The 15840-nt window shown below is 45.9% G+C and overlaps 1 protein-coding gene across 1 annotated transcript in view; it reads right to left on the reverse strand.

The window, feature by feature from the left end:
- The window catches only part of LOC115910801 (voltage-dependent N-type calcium channel subunit alpha-1B-like), a 328893-nt gene that overhangs the window by 92298 nt on the left and 220755 nt on the right, over positions 1–15840 (reverse strand). Inside the window, 2 exon segments of the mRNA XM_030961242.1 lie at positions 8088–8194; positions 14590–14657. Coding sequence (XP_030817102.1) covers positions 8088–8194; positions 14590–14657 — 175 coding nt within the window.

Genomic DNA, 15840 nt, shown 5'->3' on the forward strand with positions numbered 1-15840 from the left:
AGAAAGAAGTACAAGTGAGAACAAGACAAACCATCAAACGAGGGGAGAAAGGAGAAGAGAGGAGAATAGTTCAGGAGAAATGATGGAAAGGAATTAAGGGAGAAAAATGGAGGAAGGAAGAGGGGGAAAAGTCACAGTCAATGTATGGAACACAAGAGTTGCTCACAAATCACAAGCATCAAATGACAATGACACCTTCCAGTCCTTTCCCTGGATGTTGGTCTGGAGGCTTTCCACAATGATGGGAATGATTTTTTGGGGAAAAAGAACACAGGGAGAGTGAAGGCACCAGGAGAAGGGGAAGGTTGACAGAGCTCTAAATGAGAAATCCACGTAGTGAATATCGTAACAGAGAGCAACTCACGGTGAATTTACGCTGGAGACTGACGAGCTGCGAGATACAGTACCTCGAGTTTGCTTTACAAAACTGCACATGCAAAAAAACAAAACAAACAAAGAAAACAAAATGTGAGAAAAGAAAAAGCCAAAAAACCAAAAAAAAAAAAAAAAAACCAAAAGAAAAAAATCAAACCAAACCAAACGGGCAGAGAAACCATAAAAGACATCGGGAGGAGACTCGTACAGGCCGCGTCCTGTCGGGTGCAGACGGGGAGGAGACCAGGCAAGCTCCAGGGCTGTAGAAACCATGGACACACCACCCTCTGGAGAATGAGGACACAACCAAAGAGTCCAAAAGGGAGCCAAAAGGAAGAGGTGACCAAGAGGCACACGATGAGCATGGAGCTCCGTAGCTCCCTGGTACTCACGCCGCCAACATCCTGCAGGAGCCTCCTCTGCCACCCTGGGGAGACCTGGCGGCAGCCACGGGGAGATTGTGCTGCAAATCCTCCTTTCCAAGAGGATTCCATTTGCTAATTCCTGCTCCTGGCACCAGGAGGAAGCTTTAGCACGGAGCAAGGGCTGGAGAGAAGACTCCAGGCTCCAAAATCCTCCAGAGCTCCAGCAGCTGGTGCCACACAACTTCTCCTCAGTCCCTGCCTCACATGGGCTCTTTGGAGGCATCTGCCTCTCTCCTCAGACAGGGATTGGGATGGGCCTGGCTCAGACTGCCCAAAATTGGTCACTGGGCCTAAAAACCTCAGCTCTGCTGCAGCTCCAGTGGGCAGGGGCCCAGGGGTGAAAGGAGCTTCCTGCAGCTCAAGGAATTTTGTAGATTCTCCTCCATCTCCTCCACACAATTTCTGTGGGAGTTTCTAGATATGGAAATCACTGATACTGAACCACACAGAAAATACAGGGAATCCACAGAAAACCAGGATTCTAAATATCCTGATTGATCCTGGCTTGAGGCATTAGCTTTTTCCTAGCTCTAATGATCATTTTTATCAATCTACAGCATTCCAAAAACCCTCCTCAAGACTGAAAATAAAATCCCTTCACCTCCTGATTTGGCTTTTCAGTTGCAGAATTTTTCTTCCTGCTCTCACAAGGGTTTAAATCTGTTAACAATCAATTCTAGCCAACCAGAAGGCCCAGTTAAAATCTAATATTCTCTGGGTATCGCAGAAGTAGAGGTTTAAATATACATTTATTAAAATTAATGGATTGTTCTAAACAGAAATGTTGGCTCAGATACTGCATATAACACAAAATCCAGAGGTTCAGAAACCTGGAGTGAATATAAGAAAAATTATGGAAGGCATCATAAAAGTTTTGCTTGAAGCAAATAATCTGCTGAGCAGCCAGGTGAAGTATTTTCCCTAAACCCCAGGATTTCTGTATTTGTCTGGTGCCAAATCAAATGAAACAGGAGCAGAAACAGAGTGGGGGTGGCATGTCCTGCATGCTGGCCAAGGAAATTATAATTTCCAGTTGTTCAAGCTGGGGACCTTTTTACTCTTTGGCAACAAAATCCTGCAGAGAACAAGACCCTGAGTGCAGGGCATAACCAAGGAATTCCTTTGGGAAAACTTGGGATGGAGGAGAGCTGTCCTGATTCACCTGGGAGCCAGCACCATGCGGTCAGTACGTGTGGAGATTTTGGGTTTAATTGTTGAAAATTGTGGAAAGCAGTGATGAACATCCCTCAGTGGGAGCTGGGATGAGCCTCTGTGTGTCTCCCTGCCTTGTTTGGTGCTGGGCAGGATGAAGGTCACGCTCTGTCCTTGTCACCATGCAGGGAATGTGACACAAATCCTGCAGCGCTCCAGGCTCACTGCTCTGCTCCCGTGGCTGGATCTGCCTTTTTCAAACCATAAATCTGCCTGGAACTGCCGTGTGTGAAACCACAGAGCCAGCCCAGCCTCCTTTTCCAGGGCACAATGACAGCAGGAGTTGATTTTCACCAGATGCTACTTACCAGGAAGGAGGGACAGAGCCCAGAGTGGCTGTGGGTGACACCAACGGTGAGGACAGAGAGGAAAACCCACGGGAGGAATCAGAACCTCACACACTGACACACTCCAGGGGAGGAGCAGAGGGAAGGAATCACAACCAGCAAGAGGAAAAGAACACCTCTTCTAATCTACACCCCCCAGTAGAGCACAGGGCACGGGCTGGGTGTTCAGGCAGCTTCTTGCTGGGTCCTGTTGGGTGCCCACAGCCCAACAGAGATGTGGAAACCAGCCACGGTACTCCCGAGACAGAAGGAAAACATGGAACCTCCGAGATGGAAAACCTGGAGAAACAGAGCAGTTCCCCCCTCCCTGCATCCCCAGTCCTGTACAAAAGGGCCAGAATGGTCAGGGTGAAGTGACTGAGGTGCCACCTCTGGTAGCTTTTCTGCCTTGCTCAAACGGACAGGCACTGTCCCCCTGTGGGACTGCAGTTACAGCACCAGTTCTGTGAACAAGCCCAGTGGGACCAGCAGAAACCAGTCCTGGAGACAGCAGGAGGTGCTTGGAGGCTGGGGAGTTATCTGGGAAGCACAGATAACTCTGGAACAGCAGTGGGCAGTGTGACAAACTGAGCTTAGGTCTGGTACTCACGCCCAGGAGCTGTCTCTGCCACTGCCCACCACGTTTCATCCACCACCCAGGTTCTCCTCCCACCCAAAACACACACCTGTGATTAAATGATTCCCTTGGACCTGGCTACAACTCTAATCCATTACCTCACGGAATTAATAAAACTCCAAACCTCATAAATCACAGAGTGCAAGAAGTTCCTCCAAGTGCTGCTGACCACCTGGCAGGCTCCTACAAATTTAGGGGTGCTGAAAAATTGCTATTTTAAGGCTTTTCCCAGGCAAAGGTGAGGGGAGGGCACTGGGGAATGCTGTGGGTGGCAGGTGAGCCCCAGGTGTGCCCTGCCTGGGGCAGGATGAGCTCGTGGCAGCCCCTTTTGTACAGACCATTGGTGCAGCTCTGGCTGGGACACAGGAGGCAGAAGAGGAACCCAAAGATGAGGAGTTCAGGCATCAGGCCAGGCAAAAGCAGGAAAAAACCTCAAAGTTTGCTTTGGGGTCTCTGTGTGACCCACAAAAGGCTCTTCCTTCCACTGGCAGTGGTACCAAAAAGTGCTTTGGACATCCAGTGCCTTGGAATTGTCCCCTTGTCCCTGGTCTGGCTGCCAAGGAAGCTGCACCAATGGTTTGCCCTAAGGACCACTGGCTCTGTGAAGTCCCTCAGGTGCAGAGGCTGAGCAGGGCAAACGACACAGAGGGGCTGAACAAACCCAGAACTCACCTCCAGAAACAACAAAGCAAGGAAAATGCTAAACGGAAAACAAACAAACAAAAAATAATCACAAAAAAAGAAGAGTGAAACAATGGGCTCGAATCAAACAACATCTCCTGTGTTCAGCCAAACGTTGCAAACAGTGACAGAACCAACACCACCCTTGTTTTTCATCCTAAATAAATCCTTCGGGCTAGAGTTCACCAGGTGAAAAAGGAACTGTGGTCAGAAAAAGCTGCTCTCTGGTGGAGCAGAGAAATGCTGGGGGCTGCATGAAGCAGCAGCTCCACACCAGCCTCACTTTTTATCCAGAGAAACCACAAAATAAATCCTTCAGGGTAGAGTTCACCAGGTGAAAAAGGAACTGTGGTCAGAAAAATCTGCTTGGGTCCCTTTGGTGGAGCAGAGAAATGCTGCGGGGTGGATGAAGCAGCAATTCCACACCAGCCTCACTTTTCATCCTAAATAAATCCTTCAGACTAGAGTTCACCAAATGAAAAAGGAACTGTGGCCAGACAAATCTGCTCAGGTCCCTTTGGTGGAGCAGAGAAATGTTGGGGGCTGGATGAAGCAGCAATTCCACACCAGCCTCACTTTTCATCCAGGGAAACCACAAAATCCTGCAGGACAAAGTTCACCGGGTGAAAAAGGAACTGTGGTCAGACAAATTTGCTCAGGTGATTCCCTTTAGTGGAGGAGGACTGTCACTGTCATATTTTCTGGAAAAATCTCTTTGCCCAGGATTTTGCTCATGGGAAGCTGAGAAGCCTCAGAGAAAAAAGAAAACAATATTATCTGATTTGCTTCTCCTCTGTTTTGCTGCTTTGGAATGTGCTTGGAGATTGTTTACCAACTGGTCATTGTTTGATTAGTTTCATGTAAATTGTTTTTGCTTAATGACCAATCATGGTCCAGCTGTGTCAGGACCCTGGAAGCAGTCACAAGTTTGTCATTAGTATCTTTTAACCTTCTGTCAGTATCCTTTCTCTATTCTTTAGTATAGTTTAGTACAGTATTCTTTAATATAATGCAGTATCAAAAAATAATAAATTAGCCTTCTAAGAACATGGAGTCAGATTGATCTTTCCTTGCCTTCGTCGGGGTGCCCTGAATACAAGAGAGGACATTTCTGGGAGCTCCAAAGCAATGCAGGATGTTGTGAGGCAGATGATGAATGATGCTTTCTCAGCACCGCAATGATGAGCCTGTTATTAAAGGAGATCCCTGGTGTCCATCAATCACAAAGCAATTCCCAGCTCCCACAGCATCCAGCTCCAGGTGGGAAGGTGAAGGTGCCTCTTCAGAGCCTGGAGAACACTGGATAACAACCAGTTCCTGATGCTTAGGAAATGATGTTCAGTAAATAGAGCTCAGAGCAGAGGAGGGGGACAAGGGGACAATTCCAAGGCACTGGATGTGCAAATTTGATGGAGCTTGATTCGGAGGGGAGGCTGGGGCAGGTGATGAAATTATTCCCTTGGATCTGGCTGCAATTGTAATCCATTACCTCATGGAATTAAAAAAAACCCCAAACCCTGTAAATCACAGAGTGCTAAAAATTCCTCTTCAGGCACAGCTGACCCTGTAGTGGCAGGGGAAAAATGCCAGAGGTGGAGGATCCAACCCCGTGGGAAGGGCTGGAAGGAGCTTTAGGGGAGCCACAGTCAGTGCTGGGAGCAGGACTGGCAAAGGCTGGGAGGAAAACAGCACCTGAGCCCTGAGACAGCACAGCCAACGTGAGTCCTGAGCAGGCTCAGCCCAGGGACAGCTTTGTCACCTCTGTGGGGACACTGGGAATGTGAACATCGTGATCAAGAAAATCCAAGTCATGGTGTTCTCTGCCACCACCTGCTTGGACTGATGCAGGCAGGGAAAATATCGATATTTTCAGAACATCCATCCATGCCATCGATGCCTGCTGTTACAGAAAACCATTTTCACAGGTTGGGAAAATAATGTTAAACTAGAAAACTAAAAAAAATATTCCTTAAAGTACAAATAGAAATTGATTGGGTAGAGCCACCTTTGCAGGAGCTCAATCCCAGCTTTCCCAGGCCTTACTCACTGAATCCTACAGGGCTTGGATTCTCAATTCTTTGTACCTGAGTTTTGGGCTCTGGTGATATTTCCATTTCCCAAAAATGCCATTTTTAAGAACACCCAGCACTTTTGGCATGTCCAGCTCTGGATCTGACCTGCCAGGACTTGCCATGGTCACATCTGCTCTACCCTCAGAGCACCGTGGGGAATAAGAGCAGGAGAAATGAAGAGTTGGGGTGGATTTGGGTGCCAAAAGGTCCCTAAATCAGCCCTCCTGTGCTGGAGAGGGGTATCCAAGGGATGGTGGCTGCAAACCATCCCCTGTCCAAGATTTAGGAGCTGCAAAGCACCCCCTGTCCAAGATTTAAGGAATGCAAACCATCCCCTATACAATATTTAGGGGCTGCAAAGCACCCCCTGCAAGATTTAGGGGCTGCAAACCACTCCCTGCAATATTTAGGGGCTGCAAAGCACCCCCTGCAAGATTTAGGGGCTGCCAAGCCCCTCTGGAGCTCCCTGAGGATGGACACTCCACCCCTGTATGGGTTCTTCACTTGAGAGCTGGAATTGACCTTTGTGGCTCTCTCCCAACTCAGAATATTCTGGGATTTATGTATAAAATTGCTTTGAGATGGATTTATTAAATCTCATGGGTCACAAGCCACAAATACATCCAACTCCCTCTTCCCATCTCCCAAAAAATGACTCCTCCCTTGCCTGCTCCTCCAGGGCCTCAACCCCTGGACCTAAATTCTGCATTTTGTCCCCAAAGCAAAGCTCTGTGAGTGGCCGTGGAGCAGGGTCAGGAGATGTCACAGGGTGTCACAGGGTCAGGAGATGTGCAGACCATCCCTTCCACTGTGCTTGTGTGAATTTTCACACACTTGGGGCAGGGCAGATTCAATTTGAGGCAAAATAAGCAAAAGTCCACAATTTTGTCCTCACTTTGAACTGTTGTCACAAAAATATCCTCGTGCTTTTGAAAACCTGGTGAAAAATCATGGGAAAAGGTGATTTTTAACAATTTCAACCTTAGGTCCATGGAAGTGAGTTGTGTTTTTTCTCCTAATTTCTAAGAAATCTTCCCATGCAAAACACAGAAGCAAATAAGCACCATCATCATCTTGCATTTTCAAATACCAGAACCAAGAAAATCATCAAAGAGCAGGAGCAATTATCCTCATTTGACTTCTTTTCAAGGCTGGCCAGAAAATAATTGTAAGGAAAAAATGGTATTTAAAACTATCAAACAGCCAGAGCATAAATAGGAACTGATTACAGCAGTAATGACAAAATCAAATGGTAAGAAGAATAAAATAGGCAAATTAATAATATTCTTTTCCTTCACATGTAATAAACTGGCTCCACTTGGCCTTTTGTCTTTGCTAAAGTGGATTAAAGTCCCAGTAAAAAGAGATTTCCACCAAAGGAATCCGGCTGCAGTTCAGGTTTTTTACAATAAATTGAGCAGGAAATTTCTTTTTCTTTTATGCTTGAGCTTCTCCAGCCCTTGGAGGTCTCCCCTGTAAAAGGGGTCTGGAAAACATCAGCAGCTCCCACTAAAATGCAAGACCAAACTTTTTGGTGTTGATGCTGAAATTCCAGAAGAGCTCAAGGAACCTTTTCAGCAAATCCTCGTGAGGAATCCCAGAACAGAGTCATGGAATGGTTTGGCTTGGAAGGACCTTAAATCCCATCCCAACCTCTGCAGGGACACCCTCCACCACCCCAGGCTGCTCCAAGTCCATCCAACACTTGGATATTTCCAGAGATGTCTCAAACACAGGAACCTGGATTAATATTTCCACCTACACCTCATTTTTGCACCTCCAGGATCCAGGAAAAGTTGGGCCCAAGGCAAAGCTCTCCAAGGGTTTTGGTATCACAGAGCCTGTGCTTGTCCTCATCCAGGCATCTGGGAATCCCAAATGGATGTTCCTGCCTCCAAACCAGAGCATTTTATTCCGCCCAGCTCTTTCAAACAGCAAGGAAAGGGAATTCAAGCCCATTTTTCAGCTATTTAAGAGGATGCCTTTGCTCTTCAGTTCTCAAGATTATTAAATAAAATATTGATTTCTCTGCACACACAGAAATAACTCATTAAAAATCATTAAACTCATATCCTCATTAAAAATCCAAAGTGGGATGTTAACACTTCACCTGGTGAAATCTACCTTAAAAAAAAAAAAATCCTCCTAAACTGCAATTATTCAGAGATGAGGCCTTACAAAGAGCACCAAACTGAAAGAAATCCTTCCTTAAACTCCTAATTAAGTGCTCAGCACTGAAGTATTTGGCCAGAGGTGGTGCAGGAGGGCTCCCAGACCAGAGGATGCTCCAGCTGGACAGACAGACAGACAGTGACTCCGCAGAAGGGAAATGCTCCCCCAAGGAATCAAAGGTGCTTACGCAGCTATGGAGATGTTGGCTGCTGACATGGGGCTCACTTCAGCCACCTCCTTGGCCTTCTGCAGGGCCAGCTTCTGGTTGGTGGCTTCCTCCATCTCCTCCTCGTCCTGGGGCACGAAAACAAGAGAAAACAGGGAATAAATCATGGAATAACAACAAGCAGCGCTCCCCTGGGGCATGGTGCTACCACTGGTGGGTGGCAAGGACACAGGAATTTCCATTTAGGGCTGCAAGGACACAGGCATTTCAATCTAGGGCTGCAAGGACACAGGAATTTTAGTTTAGGGCTGCAAGGACAAAGGAATTTCAATCTAGGGCTGCAAAGACAGGAATTTTAGTTTAGGGCTGCAAAGACACAGAAATTTCAACTCAGGGCTGCAAGGACACAGAAATTTCAATTTAGGGCTGCAAAGACACAGAAATTTCAACTCAGGGCTGCAAGAACACAGGAATTTCAATTTAGGGCTGCAAGGACACAGGAATTTTAATTTAGGGCTGCAAAGACACAGGAATTTCAATTTAGGGCTGCAAGGACACAGGAATTTCAATTTAGGGCTGCAAAGACACAGGAATTTCAATTTAGGGCTGCAAGGACACAGGAATTTTAATTTAGGGCTGCAAAGACACAGGAATTTCAATTTAGGGCTGCAAAGACACAGGAATTTCAATTTAGGGCTGCAAGGACACAGGAATTTCAATTTAGGGCTGCAAGGACACAGGAATTTCAACTTAGGGCAGATTTTCTTGCAAGGAGCCCCAGGTTTGGTGCAGGCAAGGTTTGGTCAAGAGGGTTTTTTACCCTCATCCTTGACTCTGCTGGGTCTCCTCTCAGCACACAGCACTGGGGAAGGAGACTCTGAGGGAGCAGGGATGGGACAGTTCCAGGTGGAATTCCCCATTTATCCCAGAGCTGTGTGTGGAACAACCCTCTAAAACCAATGTCCCGCTGGAACACCTGCACAGGCTCCTAAATCCTCCCTGGCAAGGGGAATTTTCTGAAACAATAACAAAAAATGATGGATTTGGGATGGTCCTGCTCCCATCAGTTATTCACACCCACCACAGATCCCTGAGGACTCAGAAAACAAAAAAAAGAAAACATATTAAATGTAGTCTGTAGAGCAAAGCAGGGTTCTGCTCCTGCTTCCTGCATATCCCTGGATCACGAGGATTTTTAACCTCTGAAGATTGTACCTGGGATTTCTCTCTTCCTACCCAACATGAAAAGCATCACTAAAACTCAAAATTAAGGATCTTAGTTTAAAAAAAAAAAGTAATTTCAAAAATTCAAAATTTAAGAATCTTAAACATTGAGGCAACAGCAAAACCCAAGGAAACAACCTGGTTCCCCTTCAGTGGGCACCGAGGGCAACTTGGCTGGAATTTTCTAACCAAAATAAAGTCAAAGCATGGCAGGATCAGCACAGAGCTCTGGTAGCAACACCAGCATCTCACAAATCCAGGGAAAAGCACACTGAGAGCAGTCCCAGGCTCTTGGGTCAAAATTCATGGAATGCACAGGTCTGCCTCTGCTCTCCCAGGCTGCTGCTGCTGCAAGGAGTCAGGATTAAAATAATGAGAGCAGACAGATCTCCAGCTTTGGAAAAGGAAATTATAGAGATTTATCCACCCTGAATTCCATCTGCATAAACAGCTCCTCGCTCTGCCTTTGGTGCTATTTGCTTCCACTGAACTCATTTGGAAACTGTTTTATTTTTCGCCTTCAGAAGGGAAAAAAATGTGGAAAATTGATTTTAAAAATCGTTACCATATAAATTTCTTCTTTTCTTTTTCCTTTTTTTTCCCTTTGCAAATATTTGCAAGTCTATAACCAGGCCTGAATAAAAGACCTGCTGAGCAATTATACAAAGTCAGTATTTCTCAGCTGCCAGATTCCAGCATTTTATGGATTTTTCTCCGTAATTTCCAGTATTTTATTTTTATTTTATGCCAAATTCCAATTTATCAAAGCTTTGGGAGCTCATTGCAAACCAAGGGTGTTTGGTTTAACCCTGGCCCCCAGCTCAGAACCTGTCCTTTCACCCTGCTGGGGTGGGAAAGCAGCAAAGCACCCATGGATTGGGATAAATTCAGAGTATTGGAGGAAGAAAAAGAGAAAGGAATGAATTCCACATTTCCCACCCCGGGTTTTGCCATCCCCAGCACAGCAGAGCTCCCTGCATGGAGCAGGACTGGGACAGACAGATGTTGTCACTCTGTCTGGAATGTCCCTGGGCTCAGCTGTCCCCAGGTCCCTGTGCCCCCCAATCTCCCCCCTGGACTCTGTGGGGTCGCTGCTCAGCAAGAACAAAACATCCCAGAGTGGTTCCAACACAAATTCTCTTTCCCACACAAATCCCACAGCAGCTCCTGGTTTATTTTTTTAATTTAAAAAAAATTAACTGTGCCCATCCCAATGCAGCAGAAATATCCTCAGGACACAAGTTTTAAAAGGAATAAAACCCCAATTAAAAAAATCTTTCCGGTTTTCCTTTCATTCTCCAGGTAAATTCAAATTATTTCTTCCTTTGAGGGATCTCCAGCAGCCTTAAAAAGCAAAGGCTGATGATTTTTCTTTGCCCCTAAAGCACCAGGTGCAGGTTTTAAAATCTCTTTTAAATTTGTGGTTTCTGCTCCATTCTCTCGGGTGCCTCTGTAATTCTGCTGGATTTCCATCCTGGAGGAGCAGCAAACACAGCTGTTCCTCCCTCACAACGAGCTCAGCCCTCAGCAGATGTTTGCTTTGTAATATCTCTGTGGCTCCTTCCATGCAGATATTGCAAATGACTCCAAAAGTTCATTAATTTTTTACCTGATATTTAAAATTCCAGCTCAAACTGTCACCCCCATTTCAGAGATAAAGCTCTTGCCCATAAGCACATCCTTGGTTCATGTCCCTTTCTGTTTCCTAGAGTTCTAAATCTTCATTTAAATCAATTTCTCACGGGGTAAAACCCCGTTTTTGGTGCTCCCCATCATGATGTACATCATTAACACTGAATTTTCTTGAATACATTCAGCCAGTTAAAGCCTTTTCTATAGGAAAGAGGGAGATTTATGGATGCTCAACTCTGGGTTTGGCCACTCCCTTCAGTCCAGAATTTCTGGGCATTCCTCAAGAATTTTATACAAATTTATATCCAATTCCCACATCCCTCATACATGTTTTTATCCTGCTTTTTCAGGAATCACTGGCAGTGGCAGAGATGAGAAAACACTTCCTGCTTGAAGATATTTAGGAAAATAAAGCCTCAGTTGTAGTGAGGATGAAGCAGGAGTTGCTGGATGTCACCAGAGACATTCTGCATGACCAGCAGAGAGACTTGAAAAGCAAAATTTGGGGGCAATTGTAAAATCTGCTCTGAGTAAGTGAACAGGAAGAAAAAACTGTCAATATATTGAAAAAAACCTAAAGGTGAGGGAACCCAAAGGGATTGAGGAGAGTTCTCAGGAATCACTAAAAATTGGGTGGCAGAGTTTGAATCAGTGCAAGAGCAGAACAGCAAGAGCAGGAGAGCGAGCTGGGAGCAGATTTTTTTATAGATTGAAAGCAAAGGTGGTGATTCTTTGTTTTTTCCCCCCAAAAATGAGTCATGCCTAAGCACTGGTGAGTTCTGTAACAGCCACAGGGTGATCAAGCTGCAGTTAAATATAGTCCCAGCCCTGAGAGCTCCTCTTACAGGTCACAGAGCCCAGAAATGGCCCAAATGCCACATAAAAAAAAATCCAAATTAGCATCCAGAAGTGGGGGAACTTGAGATGTTCCAATCCTGAGGCAGCAAAGTTTTCTGCCTTCCCTAAACAGAGGCAATTTCAATTGCTCCTGGTTCTCCCACATTAAATTCAGCACTGATCTCAATTAATTTCACAGAATAAATGTCAGGAGAGTCTCCTGGGACCAACTGACTCCTGAGTAACTTCCCTGTATCTCTGGGCCATTTTTGGGGCTTGCATGCTCATATTTACTCAGCAGGAAATCCCTCATTCTCCAGGTATGTGTCTAATTGAATTTTAGCTTTTTTCTCTTCTTTTGAAAGCCCCAGTGATTTGGGGGGTCATAAATAAAATTAAACTAAAAAAAAAATTCCCAAGAGAGTTTTTGGAGAAGTTTTATGATTTGGCAATGCTGTTGAATCCATCAATATTTAATTAGACTTTATAAACATCCCCAAAGTCAGGTTTCCAACCATCCCTGTCAGCTGCTGAAATATTCACAAGAAAGCACTTAAAGGATTAAGAAAGAAGGAGGATGAGCTTCATTATCCAAGAATTGTGCTGGGCCTCATCTCCCCTCTTAGCACATAGAAGGGATGCCCATAAATCTGGGAGGATCTTTGCCTCCAGGCTGGAGATTTCTGTGAGCACAGAAACAGCTGAGCTGCTGAAAGATGAAAAAAATTCCCATTATAAAAAAAAAATAAATAAAAGGAAAAACTCCCAAAACAACAGAGAGCCATTAAAGACAGCCATGAGCAGCATTTTAAGGGAGGAGGGATGCAGAACACAGTATTGGAACAAAAAAAACAATAACAAAAATAACAAAAATTTATTTATATTAAAAATTACTTATAATATAATTATTTATAATAACAAAATATTTATAATACATTTATTTATAATAATAAATTTATTTATAATAATAAATTTATTTATAAAATACTTATAATAATAAATTTATACTAATGAAAATATTTATAATAAAAATATTTATTATAGTAATAAGATATTTATTAAAATTATTTATAATAAAATATTTGTAATAAAAACATTTATAATAATTAAAAAATTTTTCACCCAGGAGCCACCAAGCTGTTTGGAGGGTTTGTTGGGAGAAAGCTCCAGAAAAGCTGGAGCCAGTCCTGCAGGAAAAGGGGAGATGAGAGAGCAGCTCAGCCACAGCAGGGATGTGGTTTTTGATGGGAACCTTTGGCTGGTTTGGTCTGCAGCAGCTGGGAGAGGGTGGGAACCGTGGGGAAATCTCCGTGTCCCTGAAGTGTGGAGCTGCACTGGGGACCCAAAGAGCCAAAAATGTTGGGAAGGCTCGAGTGCAGCAGTGCCAGATGCACCCCCAGAGCTCAGCACCAACCCTGAGCAGCACATCTCCGTGGCTTTGAACAATTCCATGGGATGGTTTGGGGTGGAAGGACCTCAAAGCCCACCCAGGACACCTCCCACTGTCCCAGGCTGCTCCAGCTCATCCAGCCTGGCCTTGGGATCCAGGGCATGAACTGCTGCACCTTTCCCTAAAAATAAAAACCACCTGTGCCTGCTGCTGCCTCAGCACGTGGGCAGAGAGCTCTGCCACTGGCAGGAGGAAAGAAATTAAAGTTTTAAAACACAACCACCCCAATGGGGACACTGCTGCCTGTGCCCCCAGCAGGTCACTGTGACTGATGGCAGCAGCACAGGAATGGGTGAGAAAAACTAAAAATGTGCAAAAATCCCTTTAATTCTACTCATTAATCCACCAGAGTGCACCAAGAAATCAAAACTGTGCAATAGCCCAAACACCAAGGGCAACAGTCACAATCCTCCTGCACAACCCTGGGCTGAGCTGTTCTCAGTGTAAACATTCGCCAACAGAAATCTGTGTCTACATCCAGAAAAGCCACACCAGTGTCACTGCCATCCCCTGCCAGGACCTGGCTTTGTGCCTCTGACTTCTCTTACACCTGGGGAGAGGCAGGAATATCCCAACATCTCCCCTGGGTGCTCACAACAGCCTCTGCAAATTGTTTTGCCTGGAGCTGCTTGGAAAATTTTAATTCTTTCATGCATCACCAACCTTGGTGAGGTAAGGAACACAAAGTGTGAGACCAAACTAAACACAAAATATTCCCTGCAAGCTGAAATAAAGAAACCTGCAGGGGAATGAACCTCTCTGCAGTGCAAAGTGGTCACCAGAGGGGCAGCAGGTGATGCCTCAGGTTTAGCTTTTCTATTTTTCACATTCTGTGCTGCTTAAAAAAAAAAATAAAATTCCTTAAAAAAAAATAAAAATATTAGCAGTGAAAAAAAAAAAAAAAGGTGCGTCTCCGGGCTTCATATGAGGGGGGCATGGTGATGCCTCGGTTTTTTTTTTTTTTTTGTGCTTTTTATGAGGTTGAGCTCTGTGCACAGAGCAGGGAGACAAAACAATTCCTGCTCCAGCTGGGCACCAAGGACAAATGATCCAAATCTCAGCCCAGGAGCACAAACACCGTGGGCTGGAGAGAGAAAAACAAGCAGGGTGGGACTGCCTGGGCTAAAGCTGGAATGGGACAATGAACTGCAAGATGCAAACGGAGCAGAACTGATAAAAATGTGAGATCTCATGACCAAGCTCTCTTTTGCTGGGTGCTGCCAGGGTGTGGCCTTGAAAGCCCTTCAGTCAATCTCTTTATTTCCCTTAACACCATCTAGTCTCTGTCCCAGCTCCTTCAGGCACCCCAGGGTTTCAGGGGACAGCTCAGGGTGTCCCCCTTGCTTTGGAATTTATAATAAAATGTAATGTTCCACCTACCTTGGTCAGCTCCTGGGCATTGGCCAGGTTGTCCACAGCGATGGCCAAGAAGACGTTCAGGAGAGTATCTGAGGGAGCAGCTGAGGAAAAGCTCTTCACACAGCACAGGAGCAATCATTCCCTCCCTGCTGCCCCTATTCCCCCCTTTTGTGTTTCATGGATTGATCTTTGGAAGCTTTGCCACCATTCCCAGCTCACCCACCCTGCCCAGAGCTGGCCCAGCAGGGCTGGACACACATTTGTGTCCCCAGGACCTGTCTGCAGAGGGGACAGGACCTGAGGGGTGCCACCCCATTAGAGGGACAGGGTGGGACCTCCTGCTGCCCCCAGAGGCACCACAACCCCTGGTTTTCCACCCCTCCAGCCCAAAAATGCAGATTTCACACACAGATTTCAGCCTCATTTCCCCCTCACTCAGACTTCAGCCTCATTTTCCCCTCACACAGATTTCAGCCTCATTTCCCCCTCTTGTTTTAAAGGACAACCACTGGAGCTGCAGGAAATGGGTCACTTTAAGCCAACGTTTACATTTTTATACACACAGAGCTGTATAAAGTCGTGGGGAGCGTGGAAAAATGGATCTCAGGTCATTGCTGCTGGGAGGAAACCATCCTGGCTTACCTCACCTGGAGTCAGGGTGGCAATGGGGCACCCAGCCATGCTGAGCCCCACACAGAGCTCAGCTGCCCCAGAGCAGCACCCCCAGCCCCATTCATGAGCTCTGCTGATAAAACAGCCCCTAAGCCCAGCCCAGAGCCCAGCTAAGCCAGGGCAGTGCCCACGCCAGGCCAGGCCTCTCAGCAGAGCTCTGCATCGCATCCCTGAGACAGAACACTGGCCTGGAATTCTTTATTCCTCTTTTACTTTCATTTTTCCACTTAATGATTTCAGCTTTTGCTGAGTTTATTGTTGTTATTCCAACCTTGTGGCTGCAAAACAGCCCCAGAGCAGCCATAAATCAGCTGCCCTAGCACAGGGAAGGAGGGCAAGCAGAGCAAAACAAGCACAAGCACTCTCCCAAGGAGAAAATGTGTTTGGCTCTTGCACATCACCTGGGGACAGGAGAGTCACTCACTGCAGAGCTCTGTTTGCTCCTCCAGGTAGGAATGTGCAGGGGAATGGTTCATAAACCCACTGAAAGGGCTGCAGGAGAATTAGGAAATTAATGCAGGTGTTTGCAGGAGGCTCCAGGAGAGCTGGGGAGGGACTGGGGACAAGGGATGGAGGGACAGGTCACAGGGAATGGCTCCC

The sequence above is a fragment of the Camarhynchus parvulus genome, chromosome 17 (genome assembly GCF_901933205.1).
Source record: "Camarhynchus parvulus chromosome 17, STF_HiC, whole genome shotgun sequence".
In the NCBI taxonomy this organism is placed as follows: domain Eukaryota; kingdom Metazoa; phylum Chordata; class Aves; order Passeriformes; family Thraupidae; genus Camarhynchus; species Camarhynchus parvulus.